Here is a 22,061-nt window from a genome sequence, read left to right on the forward strand (position 1 = left end):
AAACTGATCCTTTGCGATGAAAACTTGAATGTGCCCTTACTCTCCCTTTTTAACCACAACAGCCAGAGAGGCAGAGTGGGAGAGGGAGACATAGGGAGAGGGGGAGGCAGAGGAGGAGGGAGGGAGGGAGGATAACTCCACCCTCATCTGTCTCTGTCTCTCATTCCATTATTTCCCGGTTGTTGTGCAACAGGGGGAACGGATTCCTGAGAAGAGAGTCACGGCTCTGTTGTAAAACTTACTGGCAAGAGTGACCCTCTGTGTTTTTCTTTTACTGTTTCCCCCGCTCACTCACTCTCTCCGTTCGTCTCTACTTGTTATCAAAACCATGTGTATGAATGTGTGTGTGCGCTGTGAGGTCTTGGAGGGACACAAGGGCCACAGGGGAGCACAGGAGAGAACGAATACGAGGGCTGTGATGGAGAAACAAGACCACATAGCCACGATATCTATGCGTGTGAGTGGCGACAGAGGCTCATTAGGTGTTGAAACAGGTGACATGTTATAAACACAAGACAGCCTAGTTAAGAGCCAAGCACCCAAGCAAGGGTGTGTGTTTACAAGAGAGGACACTGGTGCTTAGTATAAGCTATTCTGCTGTGGAAATACATCTCAGCAAGGCAATTAACCACCTACAAGTGCACACAGTCGTCTTTAGTTTCTGGATCGAGAGCGGATTTTTAGATATCCAGACAAACAAAACAATTTCGTTCCATGTCATAAATGTGGCAGACATGTGATAGGGTATGCTGCGCCCAAAGCTGATGACACACAGGCTGTGTAACGGAGGAGGATGTTGAGAAGAGTTCGAAGCGAGGTAGAGGCCGGTGGGAGATGAAAGCAAAAAGGGAAGGGGAGAGAGAGGTAGAGAGGAGAGAAAGCTAGCGCACATCTGGAAACAATCGAACGAGCGCAGTCTGACATGCACATGCTTCAGTTATAAAAGAACAACATGTCCTTGAACCCTGTGCATTTGAGCGTGTACATAAACCTGTCTATATCACCCACATATGAGGAAACACCTTCAAGCATCCCCAAAACCAAAACACCTAAAGAAATCATTGAGACACATCGCCTCTGAATGGCACACTAGCTCTCCATTACTTTGACACCTGACAGTCCCAAACACTCCAGTGTAACTTCAATATGGGTGAAAATGACTCCATAACCATATAATGACGTGTAAAGATTGTTTGAGCAGTTATCGTGTTCAGATGTATATTTTTCAGTAACTACTTGCTGTTACACAGCTGTCACAATTTTACACAAGTAAAGCAAAGTTTGCAAAGCTACGTTGTGCAAAATATTAGTTAAACTTATTAAATCAAGTTTTCCACTGTGGTTCTGATATAAAATTCTTGTCATAACTTTCCACAATTATGGTGGAGTGTTCCCAGCATCTAGAAATGTCAGTCCTCTCCTACTACAGTTTTGTTTTTATGAAGGGGAGAACACGTTTTAGCTTCTGCTACTGAGATTCCTGAAGGGAAAAATGGAAAATATCTCTATGTCTGTTCCTGTAAAATGAATAATGCGAAATATTTCCTGATATTTATCTAGTTCCCAAACAAATTAAACAAATTCCCAGAGTGTTCCCATCTGCCTGTCTGCTTCAGCAAACTTCAAACAAAGTGCTCGTTGGATCTTCTTGCAGCATCTGAAAACGCCCTTTCTGAAGGCGGTAAAAGAGGGCCCGCATCCAAACATTTTGTATCTCTCCAAAACCGACAATCCTACAATCACACTCCCTTTACGCAGCGACTGGCCAGGAGCGTGGAGGTGTGAAATGAAGGAAAGGTGTGAACTTCTCTCGTTTTCCACTTTTCACACAATTACTTCTGCCACTTATTTTTTGTGTGTACAAATAAGTGCAACCACATGAATGTTTTCAAGAAGAGACTGCATTCAAGGTGACCTCATCTATATTTTAGGAATTAATCCAGCGATAATTCTTCACTAAAGGTAATAGTAAAGATTTTACACAGCTCACAAAAAAGAAACAGAGACCAGAGAACATAAAATAAACAGGTTTCATCTTATTTATTGACTATTACAAGACATCTTCCCTGAGAAGGCCAGCAGTCTTTGAATTGTTTTGGATGGATCAGATCAGAGGAGGACCTTGCGCCGAAGTGCCTCTGGGATCAATTATGTTATCATAAGATGCCACAACATTAAATAATCAGCATGCCCTGGCCATATTTAAGTGCTGGAGTCTTATTCACAAATTGTAGCTCTTCTCACTGGAACCTCTTGAGAAAGTCCTGGTAGGTTTGTCTGTGAGTGGATGCAGCAGGAACAAAATGGCCACCGGGATGTGTCAGGACCTGAGGGTCTTGAAAAGAGGGGAGGAGCTCCCTGCTCATGTTGTCAGGGATGACTCGGTCCTCCAGTCCAAACACATGCAGGGAGGGGATTTGGAGGGGAGCGTTGTAGAATTTTTGGTGTTCCTTACACGCACTGCGGAAACCAGCGACAAGGATGGCAAAGCGGAAGCTGAACTCCGGCTCCAGTTTTTGCTCCTGAAGAGAGCACAGCATAGCCACAAATGCTGCTCCCTGACTAAAGCCCAGAATGCCATCAAATGGACCTTGGTCCTTCACAGCTTCTCTCACAACTGTCACGCTCTCATCAAGCCCCAGGCTTTCCTCACACTGCTGCTGAGCGTTGAAACTCCGAGCCTGGACGTCAGAAAACCACCATCCCCTGGGATCCTCGTCACCTCCAGGGCCAGGACCTGAACCATTCTCCTTCACTGGGGCTTCTGAAAGGACAGAAGAAGAAAGTGTTTATTGTGCTGTAAAATTCAAAGAGAGGCACCACAGATGAGTGGAACAAAAGTTTCTTTCATCCACTGAAAATGAATCTTTACGTGACCATGATTAATTAGGACATAAATACAAGCATTTATTGTTTTACAGCATTAATGTTGTTATTTGTACATGAAAATAGGTCAACATTCTTTGTGGAAATTTAAATCTGCATGAGTGCAGTTTCCTGTTTCAGTCTGACGACTAAATACAGTTTAACATTTGCATGATTTGATATTTAAAATAGTTTTAGTACAAGCACAAAGTTACTTCTAGCTCACAGACGATTTAGGATCAGGTTGAGTGAATTGTCTTGTTTTAGCTGCTACAGCCTGTGGAAATAATTCACTCTTTGTTAAGCTACAAAACTATAGCTGGTGTAGAAACAAAATAATATTATACTACATCAACTAACATTATCTACTGAAATTAACCAACTAAGCCCAAATATCCATGCTCACACGCAGCATCTACCCTTCAAGATAAGGACACATACTGGTTGTTGTGGTGATCATAATTTTCCAATTTAAAAAAAAAACAGATATTTTCTTTATTATTTTTCAGGACCATGTACATAGTATCTGACAGGTGATAAATGTAATATTGGTATGTCCTAGTTTTTCAAAAAGGTCAATTAAACTAATGATTATTTTCAACATGGATTAATCAGCAAACCACTTTCTTGATTAAATCAAATATTCATAACTGATTCCCTTTCATGTTTTCCCAGAGTCCTTGTTGACATTTTCAAAAGTTTTCTTTCAGATATTCAGTTTACTATGATATAAAACAGAGAAAACCAGCAAACACTTACACTAGAAAAGCTGAAGCCAAAGGATTTTTTAGTATTTTTACTCAAAAAATGTCTCAAAAGATCAAAGAATTGATCAGAATACCTGCAGATCAATTTTCTTTCAACTGCCCGATTGATCGACTAATTGTTGCAGGTTTAAAGACAGTAGAACTTGAAAAGCATAGTCACATTTGAAAATTATTCAAAGAATAAATATCTAAATTTGTTAAAATAATCTTGTCTACATTTAAGTACTTATTACAATGAAATAAAAAAAATATATGAACCCTTTGGAATTACCTGGTTTTCTGCATTAATTGGTAGTAAAATGTGACCTGAGCTTCACAAATACAGACAAAAACAATTGTACTTCTGCCACTAACACAAGTCACAACAATGTCTCTTTTTAACACACCTACGAAACATTCACAGTGCTGGTGAAGAAAGTAAGTGAACCTTTGCAACCCAGCATTGGGTCGAACCTCCTTTGGCAGTGATAACCTCAAACAAGAGCTTTCTGTAGATGCAGATCAGATGTGCACAACATACAGAAGGAATTTTGGACGATTCTTACTCACGAAGTTGCTTCAGCTTAGAAGCAGCTTTGTTATGGTCTGGGCTCTGCAACAGGTGGATTTTTTTTAAAAAATTCATTCTGTAGTAAATTTAAATTGACGTTTAAGGTCATTGTCTTACTGCATCACCCAACTATTGAGCTTCAGCTGGCAGACAGCCACTCTGACATTATCCTGTAAGACACCTTGATAAACCTAGGAATTCACACCTTATGCCTCCTATGTTGTTCCACTGATTGGACTCCAGCTTTGTTAATTCCTGACTCTGTTTAGCTTTTAATTCTGTCATTAATCGAAGGGTTCACATACTTTTTCCAAACAACACTGTGAATGTCTGAATGAATATGGACAAGAAAAACACATTCGTTTGTTATTAGATAAAAAATAGATTGTTCATAGTCTTAACTTAGAAGATCTGACCACAGTTTACGAATTTATACATAAATGCATCTAATCTCTAGTTATCTAGTTATTTATTAACTGTAGATCTCCAAAGTGAAAGCTAACTTCTTATATCCACTTCCGTACTTTTACTAGCTACTTGTTACTCCCCCCCTTCAGTGTGTCTCGGTGCGGACGATGACCCACCTTCACTGCCGGCTTGCTGCACGCTGAGCGGCGCGCTCAGATAAACAAGCTCCACCTGTTTCTTCAGCAGCTTCCGCAGAGCTCCCGTCTTTTCACGGAACGAGCTGCCGTTCTGACGGTAACCGTGTATGCACAGAACCCGGAGAGGAGCCATGGAAGGGTTAGCCTAGCTAGCTAGCCGGACAAGTTCAGTTCCTACTTTAGGTCGGAAAATATTTATATTTACAGAATAACAAGTCGTTGTCATATAGCACAACACTTTAACTACAGAGTTCAAATTCACAGTGGGATATCTGAAGGACGGGAAATTAGTTATTTAGCGTTTAAAATTCATCTGATCTAGGAAGTTGCTGCACAACTCTGCGCAGCCGGTGTTGTGCCGGAATGAATGAAAACTGCTTCCGTTAATTCTTTTCAAAGTAAAACCCTTGCTATCGTATTTTTCTTAATGTACCAATGTGGAATTAAAACATTTCAAAATATACTCAAAGTACCAAACATAATTTATTTTAAAAAGTTATTATACAGGATGGGCCATTTCAAAATCATATATTGAAGTGTCAGTAAGTAAGTAACTATCACTGTCAGATATAGTGAAGCGAAAAGTTAAATTGTTTTCCTGTATAAGTATAAAGTAACATCGAATGGAAATACTCGTGAAGTTGTACTTATACTGTACTTGAGTAAAGGTTGCTTTCCGTCGCGGGTGAAAATAAATAATACATTCAAAGGAGAATAAATTTAATTTAAAAAATAACTTAATGCGTCTTTAAATTTTGTTCGGTACACGCTTTTTAAAATTTTACACATTTTTGCATTTATTTAGACGGAAATGTGGTAAAAGAAGATTTAATGCAACAGCTCAGTATTCAGTGTGTACAGTGTTTTAGCTGATATGAACAGCTGATGTAATATTCGATTTTTTTCAGTTCAGATGACATTGCAGTGACTAAAGTGTCTAAAATTTTGACAGCTTTTCACATCAAACTTTTTCTCTTCTCGTACATCACTACCTGCCTGCGCTGCTTTCCTTCACTAGTAACACTGATTAACAGTCTGCAAACTACATGGCTCATATTAATGATGCTACAACAATTTACATTAGCTGCATGAGATGCTGCAGTCTTGTGCTGATATCATTTGGCTTGAAGAGTTAAACCATAAGACGACTGGATATTTTCTAACTTTGACAAGAGAAGAAACTCTGTGTTCTTTGGTGTATTTCTGTACTGCTCTGAATTATTCAGCATTGGATTTTCTTCTCTACGGTGTCTACTGCTTCTCAAATGATTGATCGATCCCTTCACTGACACAAAGTTAACCCGTTAGAATTTTGATAAATTATTTGTGTGGCTATTGCATGGCAGAGCTTTGAGCTAAACTTATCTTCAGGTTACAGAAAGCTAGCCAGAGTATGGCTGTATATATTAACCCAGGACTTACAGTAAGATGGAGGTTAAAAGTTCACCGTTGATTATTGGACCCAAACTTTAATTCACTGATCTTAACTTTACTTTCATGAGAAATGGGAAAACAACAGAATTCTTCCTTCCATCGACTCACATTTATAGCAGACACATCTTACTGCCTGACTGATGCTCTACTTACGGCAGAAGGATGTACTCATTGCTAGCTGCTGTGAGGCTGACCCCTAAAAGCACAGATGAGAATGCCTCTTGCTGTGACATATCAGACGAGCCAGGAAATACAAAGGAGCTAATGTAAAAATCACGAAATCTTTGAGTACTTAAATCTTTCATCTCTCTGCAACAACACACACACACACAAAAAATAACAACCTAAATTTGCAACACAGATAAAAGTGAAATGCTAATTCTAGGCCACAGGAACTTACTTATCAGACTCTCTTTCAACTTCAGTGGCAGCACAGTTCTCCCACAGGACTCTGTCAAAAAAAAAAAAAAAAAATACAGGCATCATTGTTGATCCAGATTCTCTAGTGACAAACATATGAAGGTAATATCCCAAATACCGTATTCACACTTCAGAATAATATGCAGGAGCTGGCATTTAACCAGTCCTCCTCAGGGTTTCAGGATGGCCCGAAGCCGTGACAGCCGTAAAAGTGTAGAGTTCAAAAAGGGAAAAAGGAGGATGGAAGAAAAGTTGAATAAAAAATAAAAAAGTTTGCCCTGCATAGATGCATTGTTGCATCGTCCACCTTTTCCTATAATCCTTGGACATCCAATATACATGCAATGTTTTTTCTTATGTAGTACTGTTGTGTCCCTCTCTGTTTACTCATCTTTGTTACTTATCACTGATAAAAATAAACAGATAGTTCATATGGCTCCAGGAAACACCTACTGAGATGTTTACTAAGATGTCTTATGAGCATTTGTGTGTTTTGAAAGCGCTCTGGGTCAGAGTTTACCCAGCTGGGACGAGGAAGTTGAGCAGAGAGGACACAAGCTGTTTCGTAGGTATGGCCTCAAGGCAAGCCTCTAATTCAGAAGGTGTGTTCTCACTGCTTCTCTCTCCTCTCGGGGTCTCTGTCAACAGCAGACAGCTGATGTTATCTTTGATGATGATGTTCTAGTTTTTGTAGTGGTCTCAAACTCAGGCTCTGTCAGTTAGGTTTAGCAAAGGTCTTTTGTTGCAGAGAAAGCGCACGTGTTGCCTTGCCATGACGCACATGTTAATTAGGGAGACACACACACACACACACACACACACACACACAAGGGACAGGGCTGCTGTTGATGTTCTCCAGCACTGGTAAGAAGCCATGTGTCGACCCCCCAGGGAGGTAGAGAGAGAGGGAGAGAAAGAGAGACCTTTGCTGGTGGAGACAAACTGATCCTGCTGGTTCATTTTTTATTTTTAATTCCTTCCAGAATTGGCTGCTGCACCATACATTATTACTGACTGTCCCAGCTCCACACTTTTCGTCGTTTCCTGTTATAACTTAGCATCCTGAACACTCCTGAAGATTGCAAAGCATAACCGTATCATAACCTGCAGTATCAAATCATAATATGTAACAAATAAATAAAAAAAAACATCATACATCAAAATGAGCATTTAATCACAAACCAATAATTTAAGGATAATTATCTTAATTATACTATTGTATAATATACATACCTTTCTCACAACTGAACATAATATCATAATTAGTCTATAAATATAACATGAGGCTATAATGTGTATTAAGATACTGCATAATTATGAACACTGAATCTCGGACGTTTCTAAGTCTGAATTACTGTTTTGCTTTCATCATTTGCCACATTGTGCTAAATTTGATGCACAAATTGTGCAAATTGTGTTGGTTTTAATTATTCTCAATACCAACAAACAGAATGGGGAAGCCAGTGTTTCAGTCTCAACACCATACTTTGAATGGAACAAACATTTTCATTTTCAAACTATCAACAAGGGAAAATAATTCCCTGCAGAAACAAATCCATAGAAGCGGCATTGTGTGAAAATCTGAGATTGCTATCCACGTTCTTTGTGATTTGCATCAGTATTTGTAGAATGGCTACAGGGAAAGGTAGACACTGTAGCAAATCTGTCTTATTTAAGGAAGTTACCAATTATAGCTGTGAGGTGAAATCAGGTCTCTCTTTATGTTTTACTGCAGTCCACAGGGGGGCAGTGGTGCACCATAAGTTCATGTTGTACTGTTTGTAACAGACCTCACACCTCCCCTGGCTGCAAAATACTACCAACAAGCTGAACCTACCTGTGTGTACGACTATACAAGAAAACACATCCACGGCAAGTATTTGCACAGAATAATGATCAAGAGTGGAGTCATGCATAATATTGTAATTAGAAAATTCAGAAAACACTGTGATCCAAAATGAAACCACTCAAATTAAAAACAGCAGATCCACCCAACTGTGTGTCCTCATGGAACACTGATCATGAGGGCTCACGGTTTAAGCTTCAAACCCAGAGCCAAGATCCAAAATAGGAGGGGAGCAGTCATGTTCAGAGAAGTCAAAACAGCCTGCAGGTTGTGTCCTCCAGTGAAGGATCTGTGCTGCTGTCCCCTGCAACGACATTATTAGATCGATAATCTGTGAAACTGTGTGCGATCTGTGAAGTCTGTGTGCACATAAAGGAGGACGGAGAAGAGTATGACGAATGTCCTGTCTGCTCCAGATCCTCACCGGAGCTGGAAATGTAGGCCATACACAATGTGAATGTCCTCTTAGAAAAGCAGATCGATGATCCAAAAGAGCATCTTTATGCTTATTCAAAGTGCTTATCTTCAAGTGTTACATTCTGCACAGGGAGACACCACTAGACACCACTATGGTGTCAAGTGTGATAAAAGGCTTTTTTGTTGTTGTGTTGGTGACAGCTGACAGATGTTATCACGGGGCGTGACAAAGGTGACAGGTGAGGTAGCAGAGGTTGGAGACTTGTCATTACTTGCAACTGAAAATGTCAGAGTTACTCGGTGTGTGACATCATTATCATTCTTTTGTTAAATAATGCAAATAATTTAACAAATGAATGTAAATCTGAATCTGTCCATGGCTTCATCTCCTTAAGTATTTTATAGGTTTCCCCTGTTGGGTACTGGCTACAGAAGCCCACATTAGGTCAAAATTAAACATCAGTGTGAGACCACTGTTTTCGCAAAATGCAAGTAAACAGTTACTATCGTGCCCCACTTAGGCAATTCAGTGCAAAAAGGTCCATCACATGAAAGTAGGGCAGCGGCAGTCACAGACGATGTGTGTAAAGAAATTGTGCGCCGCACCTTGAGCTTGCCCGCCAAACTTGATCACTATCATGTGCAAGGGAAGCCCTGGATGGACACAATCCTTCGTCACCTGCCACCAGACCTGACACATGAGCAGCAGCTGATGTGTGTACCTTCCTCTCCTGTGTTGGAATGATCATGAACGGTGACCATGTGTTCTACAAACATCTGAGGAAACTTGTGGCTGATGTGCCTGTGACACAGCACAGAAGAGGCTCCGAGTTTAGCAGCTGCAGTTGGATTTGAACTTGCCAAGTGTGTCTGACCTCATGAAGTGGATGCTACACAAAAACGTGTCTTCCCGATTGGTGAACACTGAGGCACAGCCAGCCAAAACCAACATCACTGTGCAGAAAAAGAGAGACAGGCATGGAAGAGAGAAGCATCTGCCTTATGAAGATGTTCAGAGTCTTGACAAGGAAGAAGAACACAGGTCTCTGAGCACATGTGCACCACTGTTGGTGACAAGTGACTGGAGTGAGTAGGAGAAGAGTCTGCTTGACTTGGACCCCAAACGGACCCTGGATGGGGCCTATGAGTCTCACCTGGAGAACTAACTAACCCTATAAAGTCAAGAATAAAGCAGGGGAGGTACATCATTCCCTTAAGTTGTGTGACAGATGGACAGAGTGGAGCTGATCTGTAGTCCCTTCCAATGAAATATCTGAAATATTTCTGTAACAATTGTGTTGCTCTCAGCTCCATTGAGTCACAGTTCAATCTGTTACAAAGCCTCTTATCCTTTCATTTCATTTCATGAACTTTTCAGTGCTGTGAATGAGCAGGCTCACACCTTGCCGACACAAGATGATGCTTGAATTTACCCATTGACTCACTGACTGTTTCTTCTTACCAGCCTTGAAATCTAAAAGTTACTCGGATTTATTTTAAGCATTGAGTATGACTCTGCACGACTCATACAGGAGGGACTCCTCGTGATCTCAGCTGTTAATGTTTGGGAACAAACTGTGCGATATGACTCGAAGGCTTGTGATTCATAGGAATGACAGGCACATATCAGAGCTGGTCAAGTTTGAGGATAAGTATGTCTTAAAACAATACTTTGCAATCTCTGACTCACAATGTAACTTTGTTGATATTAGTTGTCCTATTGTTCATTAACTGAAAAGCAAATTGACTCGCCTAACTAAGCAGCATCTGTTGATTTATGTGCCCCTCCGGAGTGTGGCTTAATGTACAGTCTATCTGAACTACTTTTTGAATCATACTCATTGTTTGTCCCTGGACTGTGACAGTGTACATATGGACATTTTGGTCACGGCAGTTATGGATACAGATTTCTGGACATGTATGGACAATTTCCTTTTTTTTGGCTGCAATTTAGTTTAAACTTGTACTCCACTACATTTCAGTGGAATATATTGTACTTTTTATTTCACTACATTTGATAACTATGGTTCCTAGTTACTCATAGCCTATAGAGTCTCATAGCCTATTAAAAAATTAGATTAACTAAAATATGATGGATTGTTATAAATTAAACTAACCAACGGAACATAAATCTGGGGAAATTAACTCGATCAGTAAAATGCTGCTTAAAAATAATGCATCAGTATTAACAATCCAACAACATACAATATTATGATGTAATACTCACAGGGGGCATTTTTTCTTTAAGAGTACTTTAAGAGTACTACTTTGAATTGTTACATGTTCTATAGTAATATAACTCTGTGGTACTGATACTTCAGTAAGGCATCTTAAAAACTTCTTCCACTGTCAGCTGTTGATTTTGTCTCTTGTCGTCTCTTACACTGGAATAACATTAGCAAAGGTTTTCTTTATTTGAAAAAATGTGAACATACCCTATAAGATAGTCAGAAAAGAGAAAACATGCTGAAGAATTACATTATTCTTTCTCTCATGTGGGAAGGAGAAAATCTCTGTATCGGCAGTCAAGGTCTTTTCTATTGTAGAAAGCTGTCCAACTATACTCTCTGGTGTATATTTCAACATGATGCACTGATGCATCACTGTTCAAATTCACAATCCATTGGCTGCTGCAGAGCTAGGAGTACTTCAGCAGATTGCAAGTGGTCCTGATGCTTTTGGCTGCAGGCTTTCATTAAAAAATAGATCAAAGAGATCAAATTGATAACAGTCTACAAGGGTGGGGGGCGGCTAAACCATGTCGCCACCAGAAATTAAATTTTATGATCAGTCACATGGGAATCAAACACTGAACATGGGAAATCCCGCTCTTTACCCTCACACTATCATCCGCTTCGCATGCTGCTCAATTATTTAATTTTCTGTTACAGATTTTTTTCAAGATCAAGTAATTGAAGTCCAACCACAGCATATGTTATAAAACATTAACTCAGTCCCACGCCTCTGTCGGCAGAAAGCACTGGCTCGAGCACAGGGTTGCTGATGTTTTCAGAGAGGGTGTTTTCTTCTCTCGACAAAGGCCTAACATTCAGAGAGACAAATGACTATGAACTTGTGCAGAATAATTTATTAGGGCGTTTGGGCTGTGTAAAGATGTTTCACCAGTTTGTAACAGAGGAGGCTGCAGCAGGATATGTGTCTAGAGGGAGAGAGGAGGGTAGACACAGTGGACACTGAAGATGAAGATTGAAGAGATGGAGGGAGAGGTACTGTATCAGTGCTCTTAGGGAGCCAGTGGAGAAAGACATCCCTGTCTAATATCTGGTGAAAGGTCTTCTGGTATTTCAGTTGCCTTGAGCAAGTAGAAAACTTAATGGGGGCTCGCAGAAGAGGCACACAAAAAAGTTACATCCTGTACTTTCTCACATTTTCTTGGAACTTTATCAGAGCTCTTTAACTCCCCACAGAGTTTTACCTTCAACAGCTCTCAGTTAAAAACAGAAAAGGGGCAAAAAACAGTCATCTTAAATCACACCCACAGATTCTCAGAGTAAAAATGTAACAATGAAGGACGTCGCATATATTTTACATAACTGTAGATCCTATTTCAGAAAAAAATGATTGTCTACCATTTCCACAGCAATGGTTAATCACGACTCTTAGTATATTATAATTTAACATCTGATAAAGTTCTTATGCAGGCTTTCTTACAGAATGTGTTCAGTAAATTCAGTATATGTATTTTCTCAGCTGATAAAATGATCTTTTTATGTGATGTGATGTTATATTGTATTACATGTTATATCTCGATATCATTCAACTGTTTACTTATGACCCCTCACTATACATTTGACTAAAATGTCTATATGAGCCCACACACATGGGCCCACTTCTTTCCAGCCCTTGCTTTTAAATTGACCCCTTTAAGCTGGGCTATTGAGACATCTGAACATTTTTGGTGCACATTGTTGATTACCACCAGGTGTCTGATGTATATACACTCACCAGGCACTTGATTAGGAGCACAATGCTAATTCTGGGTAGGGCCTCGCATTGCTCTCAAAACAGCTTTAGTTCTTTATGGCATGGATTCCACAACATGTTGGAAACCTTCCTTTGAGATTCTGGTCAATATTGACATGATTGCATCACATAGTTTCTGTAGATCTGACAGCTGCACATTCATTCATGCCAGTCTCATGTTCTACCACATCCCAAAGGCGATCTGTTGGATTCGGATCTGGTGACCGGGGAGGCTGCTGACGTTCACTGAACTCATTGTCATATTCATGACACCAGTTTGAGAAAACTTTTGTTCTGAGACATGGAGCATTATCATGCTGGGAGTAACCATTAGAAAATGGTAGACTATGGCTATAAAGGGATGCACATGTTCAGCAACAATACTCAGATAGGCTATGGCATTCAAATGATGACAAACTGGTATTAAGGGGCCTAAAATGAGCCAAGAAAACTTTCTCCACAGCATAACTCCTGTTGATGCCAAATTGTAAACCTACCATCTGCAGCCTCAGCAGAAATCCAGATTCATCAGACCAGGGTATGTTTATCCAGTCTTATACTGTCCAGTTTTGGTGAGCTTGTGTCCTCTGCAGCCTCAGATTTCTGTCCTTGGCTGAGGGGTTGGAACCCAATGCAGTCTTCTGCTGTTGTAGCCTGTCCACCTCAAATGCTGCTCACCACAAATGCAAAGAGTGGTTATCTGAGTTACTGTGCTTTACACTGCTGCCACATACTGACTGGACAACTACATGCATGAATAATAATAATAATAATGATACAGTTCTCTGTGAGTATTGCTAAAATGCTGGTTGTACAATAAAATCATTGGCACTTGGTGTGTGATCATCTGTTCAATATGTCATTGCCATGACCAGCGCCTATTTTTTGTTTACCAGACAAGTTTTGCTGATTCTGGACAGCCACTGACATCTGTTTATTCTACTACTGTACTCTAATCAACTTTCAGAGACTGGAGTCATGCTTTAGATAGGTTACCAACTGCAGTAAACTTTGTACCACTTTTACTATAGTTAAGGTATCATGACAAGGTGATGCAGCCAGGAACAAACACTGCATTTAAAGTGCTTCTAAGCCTCTTTTGTTTTTATGGCACATTTACTGTTCAGTCTCCCAGCTCTCATCTACCCAAGTTGTAGACAAAAACGTTGATGACTATCTGGTTAATAAAGCCATTCAAACATTTAGCAAATATTTAAGTTGAGTTGAACATTAGCCATGACAACTTTATAAGCAATAAAATGTTAATGTTTTGTGTCAGCTTGTTTTGGAGCTATTCTGCACCCAAGTGGCAAAAGAAAAAAAAAAAAGATTAATAGAGCTTTAAGTTTGCCAAAAAACAGACAGGTCACCTGCTGTACAAACCAAGTTTGAAGCCTTTGCAAGCTGATACTTGTGATGTAGTGAAATGCATGGAACCTAACGGCTAGAAAGGAGAAATGCAGCTGAACGATTGTCAGCAGTGCATGATTTGTTTACTGGCTGAAACATGCAAACACAACACCAAGGCTTCAACAGGCTTCACATGGTAAGAATGAACAGTCAATGCTTTTATGTTTATAGAGAGACACTGGCTGAGCAGACACCTGTATCCTGCAGGCAGACAGAGTATTGTGAGCATCTACATGTTAACAAAGAGCCCAGATGGGACCTGGTAGTTAGGCAGGGATAACACCAACTGTTTAATAGGTGTGGTCTCTGGACCTGCTTCAAGGCAAGGCAGCTCCCAAATGAGAGTGTGTTTTCAATGGCTCTGTCTCCTGTCAACATCCCTGTGTCTGTTTTGTTTTTCTATTTTTTATCTTTAAGGGTATGCCACAAGTTTTAGATAGGTGTCACATATAGGCTGTGGTAGTTAGGTTTATAAAAGGTCGTTTGTTGCTGTGAAAGCACACACAGACTTACTGTTGTGTCATGATGTACATGCCAATTAGGGAGAGTTAAAAAACACACCCAGGGGAAAAGGCTGCTGTAGATGTTCTCCCGCGCTGATGAGGAGCCATGTGTCGATCCCTGAGGGAGGCACAGGCAAAGAGAAAGAGAGTGCAAATAAGAGAGGATGTGATAAAAATGTAAGGAAGAAGAAAGAAAGTGGGGAGTTCCTATACTCAGGTGTAATGTGGCCCTTCCCTGTCACAGTGATTTATGAGGAACAGAAATATTATAATATTCCTGCTGCAAATCAGAGAGGGGGAAGTGAGAGGGTTAGGGGAGTAAGAAGGTTTAAAATGTGTGTGTGTGTGTGTGTGTGTGTGTGTGTGTGTGTGTGTGTGTGTGTGTGTGTGTGTGTGTGTGTGTGTGTGTGTGTGTGTGTGTGTGTCTAAGACAAGTAAGTCAGGCAGAGGGGAAGAATATATTAAGAATATAAGCCAAAAGCAGACAGGAAACTATATCAAAACCATAAGTGGTCACAGCACTTAGTAAAACACATGCAGCTCCTGATCTGCAATCTGCACCTACACTACACTTTTGTATGCATTTGTAATTTTTTAAAATTCTATTCTATTCTATTCTATTCTATTTCTCTTTACTGTAACTCTTAAGCATTTCCCTCATTTGGCAAGTTCAGCCAGCACAATAGGAGCAGGTTTGGTTTGTGTCTTACATTCATCAGTACAGTTGTGTGTACATGTATCCATAGCTCGTTATGTGCTTTAATTAACCTTATCACAGCTCAACACGCACACAGAGAGAAAGGGAAGACGATGGAGTGGAAAGAGGGATAACCTTGAGAGAAGGTTTCTCGATGTGACTCTTCATGCTTTTCCTCTTTGAAGTATTGCTCTGAATCACCTCTCTCACAGCCTTATCACATTAATTCATGCACCAACAAATATCTCACATAACACCCTGCCCTCCCAGCAAACGCATAAATACATACATACCAACATGTATTTGTGTAGTTTGGGTTAGGGTTGTTTGATACATTACTCATATCTTACGAGTATGTTCCAACATGAGCTTGTGGCATTTTCAAGATTTTAATTAACACAAAATAATATTGATTATATTTCCAAAAGAAATATTGGTATTGGTACACACAGACGGGACTCCCCTACTGATCTCAATTTATGAGAATAACAAGCACCATGAGATCAATTGATCTTTGACTGGCAGAATATTTATATTTTTAGTGAACATAACAACAGAAAATCATTTACACTGGCTGCTCTGGGGACTTCTAGTCAGCAGCACCCTTTAACCTTTATTTTGAAAACCTCATCTAAAACCTGTATCAAAGAAATGTAGGCAATTTTATTTCAGTTCTGTTCCCTGAAACCCCTTTTTGCTTGTTTGCAGTCATCAAAAGAGAGAGGAAGTGAATGCATGTCGTGAAAAGAAAGACAGATTTCTCCTCAATCATCAGTCATTTACAGGTCAGCCAGACTGATTCCCAGGTGTGAGGTGTGAGTTTGACATTAACTCACTTTCTGTCACAATACACACACCACAACTAATTAAACTTCAGGTACAACATTGCCGACTGTCACTAGTGATGGATCATAGGTAATAGGGAGGTGGAAATTCAGGGGCCACACATTTAATAATCATGGCATGCAAAGTCAAGGAGCTGAGAGATGTATGGAGAGATGCAGGAGGAGCAGAGTGAGATGAAATGAAAGGGGGCAGAGGGGGGATTAGCTACAGCTATTAGCAGCTTCTAAAGTAATCACACTCATTAGTTGCTATCAGATTGGGTTAGATGGTTATAAAACAAAAGAGAGAGAGACAGAGAGAGAGAGAGAAACTGAGTGAGTGAGACACACTGAGCATATTTCCTTCCTACTTTGTCTTTCTCTATTAGTGCCAGTGATATACAGACACATTACATGGTAACAAGAGAGGACTGATTTATTATCACCTTTCAATTTGATCTTGCCAACAGCTGCTCGTTTACACATCAAGAAGTTACAATGCAACATTATTCCATAACTTACTCAACATCATTAAGTAAAAGTATTTCATTCTGAAGAATAAACCCTTTTCAAAGTGTTAAATATTTGATGCACTAATGTGTAGAAGGCATTTTAATGCTGTAGATGGCCGAGCCACGTTACATCCAACTACTTACTTTGTAGTTTAGTCTACAGAAAATAAATTCAGCAAAATTCATTTATGAAAGGATATCTTTAGCATTTAAAGGTAAAGCACCTGATAAATATAGTGGAAGAGAGCATATGCTAAAATGTAATGGAGTAACACTCAGATTAAGCATCGGTATTTCAAAATTGTTATTAAAGGATATCTCCAAAATATCACAACTTGGTCTTATTTCTACAACAAAGCCTGAAGAGGGTAAGAATCTTATTATCCAGACCACTTTATTTGGAGGTAAAACCAAAAGTGAGCACAACTGAAATGTCCATAAGGCCTCATTACACTGAAAAACTGTGCCCCCCTGTTCTTTTAGTGATGTTGTGAGGTTGCCATGCTCTCAGATCTCAGCAGTTAAACTGATGAATACAGAGTAACTGTTGCCAAAGGAAATGGACAAAACAGCAGAAATAAGATCCAAGTTTAAATAAACTGTTCTTGAGTGCCAATACAATACAATACCAATACACCACCAAGGCTGCAGTTACAGTAAACCCAAGAGTACCTGATGTAGTTAGTTAATTATGCATTGCTGAACAACATATTAAAATTAAATTGACATTAATTATTATAATTAATATTGATCAGCCCATTTCTCAGAGCATCTAAAAATGAGATGTTTGGTATCAATATTTCAATCAGTGTTTGAAATATTTACTGTGTAGGACCAGATCAACCTCAGTTACCAGACAGGACCATTAACAGGCACTGCACACTGTCATTTCCAAACCACTCCCACAGCAGCGTGAAATTGAATCTATTAATTTGTGTACATGGACACAAATATTCTTTTTTTCAAGACTAATATATTTCATTTGGAAATGTGTTTTTTGAATGAATGAAGTCTTACATTTGGCAGCGGAATCACGAGGAAGTGGCTGAGGTGGATGGCAGGTGTACAAACCACACGACCAGAGGCACCACCAGAGACCAGAGTTCACATCCAGAATCCCATATGTGGTTAGATTTAGGCAACAAAAGCATTTTGGGTAAGGTTAGCGAAAGACTGTGGATTTTGTTAAATTCAACTAAGGATGTCTGAAGTCACTGTGAGCTTACATAAACATAAACACAACAAAGAACTGTGAGTGACTGAACATAACCATGAATAAGTATAATATTGCTGTGGTCACTACAAGTTGATATTTTTCTGTACTTCACAAGTAAGTGCTATCAGTCATTTCTTTCTGTTTTTCTAATCCTTTTGCCAGACTGCCAAAAAGACAGGCCATGAAGGCTGAATGTCCCTGCTGACTGACTGAAACATGCATGTGCAAGCTGAAACTTGCAGCCTCCACTTTTCCATCAGATGTTGTGCTGAGTCCCTTTGGAAATTAGTCAGAAGCCTTGATATTTTTTATTCATTTGTGGAGGTAGATTGTCAGTGACATTATTTATATAAGTCCTGGTTTCTGTGGTCACAGCAATGTGTCTAATGTGTTTCTGAAAGTGTCTCGGCTCAAGAAAACAAGAATATTCACTGTATTGTTCACTAGTATTCCCTGTATTGTATTCTGCTTCTGTGAGGAGAAGAGTCCAGAGCTGCTGTTGCAGGAAAGTCTGGAGTGGCCGTGCATTATATGAGTGCATACAATAGAGATGTTGCTGACTTGGTTTTCATGAATAATTTTCACATTTTCCAACAGTGCAGAAAACACATTGAGACATGGAGAGACAGGCAGAGAGGAGGAAAAGAAAGAAGAGAAAGGAATAAATTTTAAGCAAACATCGTCTTGCAACTACAAAAAAAAAATTAAGCTTTTCTTGTACTTGTTGTATAGGCTACACACTTTTCACTCTGTAAGTCACCTGCCTTGCCGTCCAGTCACATTAGATGAACTAGCTGTCTTGGTTTGGCTACAAAGTAAGTGCTGATATTGATGAGCTGCCTGAATTCATGAAAGAGAGCTGGCCAAAGTTGTCAGCAATTATTATTGATTAGTACAATAACATTTTATCATAAGAGGTGGTGTGCATAGGAGACTGTATGCTAACACATTTGCCATAACACTGTTATAAGGTGACAAAATGATGTCAGTGTTGCTTTTACAAGTTTGCTGTTGTGCCCGGAGGTAGCTGGAAAAAAAAAACAGAATAAATAAAATAAAGTAAAATAATATAAAACTGCATGTTCTTTGCTTGTGAAGAGTTGAGACGTTATTTGGACAGGCTCCTCCAATGGTCTGAATGAGGTAAAACTGGCCGATTTTATTCTTTCACGAGAGACAATGCAGCTCACGTTTAGACAGAAATAAGAAAAAGTACAGGCTGACAACGAGGAGAGGGAACAGTGAGGATTTGCTCCTCAGCAAAGAGGGTCTTATGTAGTCTCACTGCTGTAGGTTTTAACCACTACTCTCCACCATCTGTGGACTCCACTAGCAGTGCTTTTGTTGGGTGTATACTCTTATCTATCTGTAGTCGCAGTGCACTCATATTAAATGTGAAACAGATCTTGTGTCGGTGCCACTGGGTCAATACAAATGACAAAATTGAAGGCTAATGACAGCACGTTTATTTCAGCACGCTCAACACCCCTCCTCTTCCTCAGGGGCTCCATACACCTAATTTACACCTGAAATATAGTCTCCACAAATTTTCTCACCACTGTGCTTCTCTCTTCCTTCCACCTTATTTAATATTACCCTTTTCACTTATCCATTCATTGACAGAAATTTGTCTTTTGCCTGTGTACAACCACAAATTGAATTTTATTTTTCTCCTCTTTACAGGGTCAATTTGTGCTCAGCAGCATCTCAAGTACACAACTCGTGTTTATTTCATGCATGATTATTGATGTCCTTACAGTATAATGACATAGATGAGAGCGACAGACAAAAACAGAGTGCTCTCAGTAGCCATGAATGGCTGAGACATTTTAGGAAATGTGCTTATTTGCTTTCCTGCCGAGAGTTAGATGAGAAGATCAACACCACTCTAATGTCTGTTAACTATGAAACTACAGCCATGAACTCTGTCCAAAGAAATCCGATTCCTCAGCCATGTTCACACTTTGTTTGTTAAGCAAATTAAACAGAGGATGATTACACTTAATTTGTGAAATTTACAGGTGCTGGTAGGAACATTTTTTCTTTCAGCAAAGCCAGATGTTTCCATTGTTTCCAATCTTTATGCTAAGCTAAGCTAACAGACACCTGGCTGCACATGTAAGTGGTAACATATTTCTCATCTCCCTGTTGGCAAGAAAGCAGATAATTTTCAAACAAAAATGTTCAACTATTCTTTTAATAGTGGGAGAGAACATTATGTTTACATTTCAGACCTCTCTCACGAATAGCTCCATTGTTGCTTGTGTATCACTATCTGCTCTCTAATGACTTTACTAACAACTATCCTCTCAAATGCCTTACCCCCTAATCAAAAAATAAGGATCAAAGCTGGAACAAAGCTCTGCTTAATACACCAAAAAGAGCAAGGGAGATTTTAACAGCTTAGGGCAATTTAAAATTCACAAGGTATTATGTAAATTTGACTTCCTAGTTCTTGTACCAAACTTATTTGGTGCACAATCAAAATATTTTCTGCCATTTGGGGAATACATTTTATTTCATTGTTATCTCTTTTTCTTTTTTTATTTTTTATTTTTAAGGCTATTTCTGCATATTACTGTTTATCAAAAGCAGTAGTTCATAAGTTCAGATGAAACCTAAATTTTTACAAAATCTTAACAATATAACAAAAGAATGTGCAATGAACACAGAGAGGTTATCAGGGAGGTTATTATGTGTTTCGTTTGGTAGTGTTGGTTTGTAATTTCCCTGTGGTCTTCAATTAAACATTATTTACATATTTCTCCCCTCTTGAATTATTCATGAAGCTTATTATTGCTAAAATGTTTGAGTGAAGACTATTATCTTATTATGTAGGAAGTTTTACAGTTGAAAACGTTAAATGTTAAGAATGAGATGAGCTGTTTAAACTATTTGTGCGACAGCACTGTGTTCTGGAAATATTAAGTACTTGCAGAGGAGGAAATGGGGGGTGGGGTGGGGGTGGCTAATTACTGGAGGGAGATGGGAGTTTTGTGAATTATAGTTGTTTGCTCTGGTCTGTGATATTTAGCTGTTTATGAGTAGAATAAACACGTGGAGCAGTGAGGGGACGAATGGTCTCTTGGCAAAGAGAGCCATGCACTGATGCACTTTTGCTTGCAAATGTTTTCTAGCAGTTTTCATACCAGAAAGCTAATTGCATTGTCCAGCAGTCTTTTTTCAGCTTCCTCCTTAATGGTGACACTGTTGCCTTGCAAGCAGTTTTAACCAAGTGTTACAGAAAGGCAAGAACAAATTTAGACAACCTGTACATGTAAAAGGGGATGGTTGGTGGTATTAAAAACATAAACCTAAAATGAGTCTGGATGAGCTCCATCTTTGCTTCCAAAGTTGCCACAATACACAGTGTGATTTGCAAACATGGATCCACAGAATCAATCACTCAACCTACCTACCTACCAATGTAGACCTACATTGTTGTCCAAAAAGTACCAAAAGCATATTAATAAGTCACACCCTTGCACTGGGTTATATAATCCTTCATTACAATGAACGTGGTCACCGTAGTTTATTTCATACTGTCCTGCTGCTGAAAATACTCATGAGTGCACTGAGGAGTGTTGAGCGAGCTGAAAACATACTGTCATTAGCCTTCTCTTTTGTCATTTGTGTTGACCCAATGGCATCGACACAAGATGTGTTTCACATTTAATGTGATCAAGGCTGTGTTTTCTGTCCAGAGTGCACTGCGACTACAGATAGATAAGAATATACACCCAACAAAAGCACTGCTAGTGGAGTCCACAGATGGTGGAGAGTAGTGGTTAAAACCTGCAGCAGTGAGACTACATAAGGCCCTCTTGCTGAGGAGTAAGTCCTCACTGTTCCCTCTCCTCTTTCTCATCCTGTACATTTTCTTATATCTGTCTAAACAAGAACTGCATTGTCTCCCATGAAAGAAGAAAATCGGGCAATTTTACCTCATTTAGACCATTGGAGGAGCCTGTGGGGAGCATTGTTTGTCACAAATTCAAACTTTTGACTCAT

At 39.5% G+C, this 22,061-nt stretch overlaps 1 protein-coding gene across 1 annotated transcript; it reads right to left on the bottom strand.

Annotated features, from left to right (window-relative positions):
- Positions 1-2,031: 2,031 nt before the first annotated feature.
- Positions 2,032-5,138, bottom strand: ovca2 (OVCA2 serine hydrolase domain containing). Its single transcript, XM_041051763.1, has 2 exons — positions 4,767-5,138; positions 2,032-2,764 (listed from the first exon to the last, which is right to left on the bottom strand). The coding sequence occupies exons 1-2, from the start codon at positions 4,918-4,920 to the stop codon at positions 2,241-2,243; spliced, it is 678 nt and encodes a 225-aa protein (XP_040907697.1). The 5' UTR covers positions 4,921-5,138; the 3' UTR covers positions 2,032-2,240.
- Between the last annotated feature and the right edge of the window lie 16,923 nt (positions 5,139-22,061).

Source organism: Toxotes jaculatrix, chromosome 12, assembly GCF_017976425.1.
Source record: "Toxotes jaculatrix isolate fToxJac2 chromosome 12, fToxJac2.pri, whole genome shotgun sequence".
Lineage (NCBI taxonomy): Eukaryota > Metazoa > Chordata > Actinopteri > Toxotidae > Toxotes > Toxotes jaculatrix.

Excerpts from the sequence above, each read along its gene's own strand:
- ovca2 (XM_041051763.1), bottom strand. The coding sequence starts at position 4,920 with ATGGCTCCTCTCCGGGTTCTGTGCATACACGGTTACCGTCAGAACGGC. Across the intron at positions 2,765-4,766 it reads GCAGCAAGCCGGCAGTGAAG|AAGCCCCAGTGAAGGAGAAT; the intron begins GTGGGTCATCGT and ends CTGTCCTTTCAG.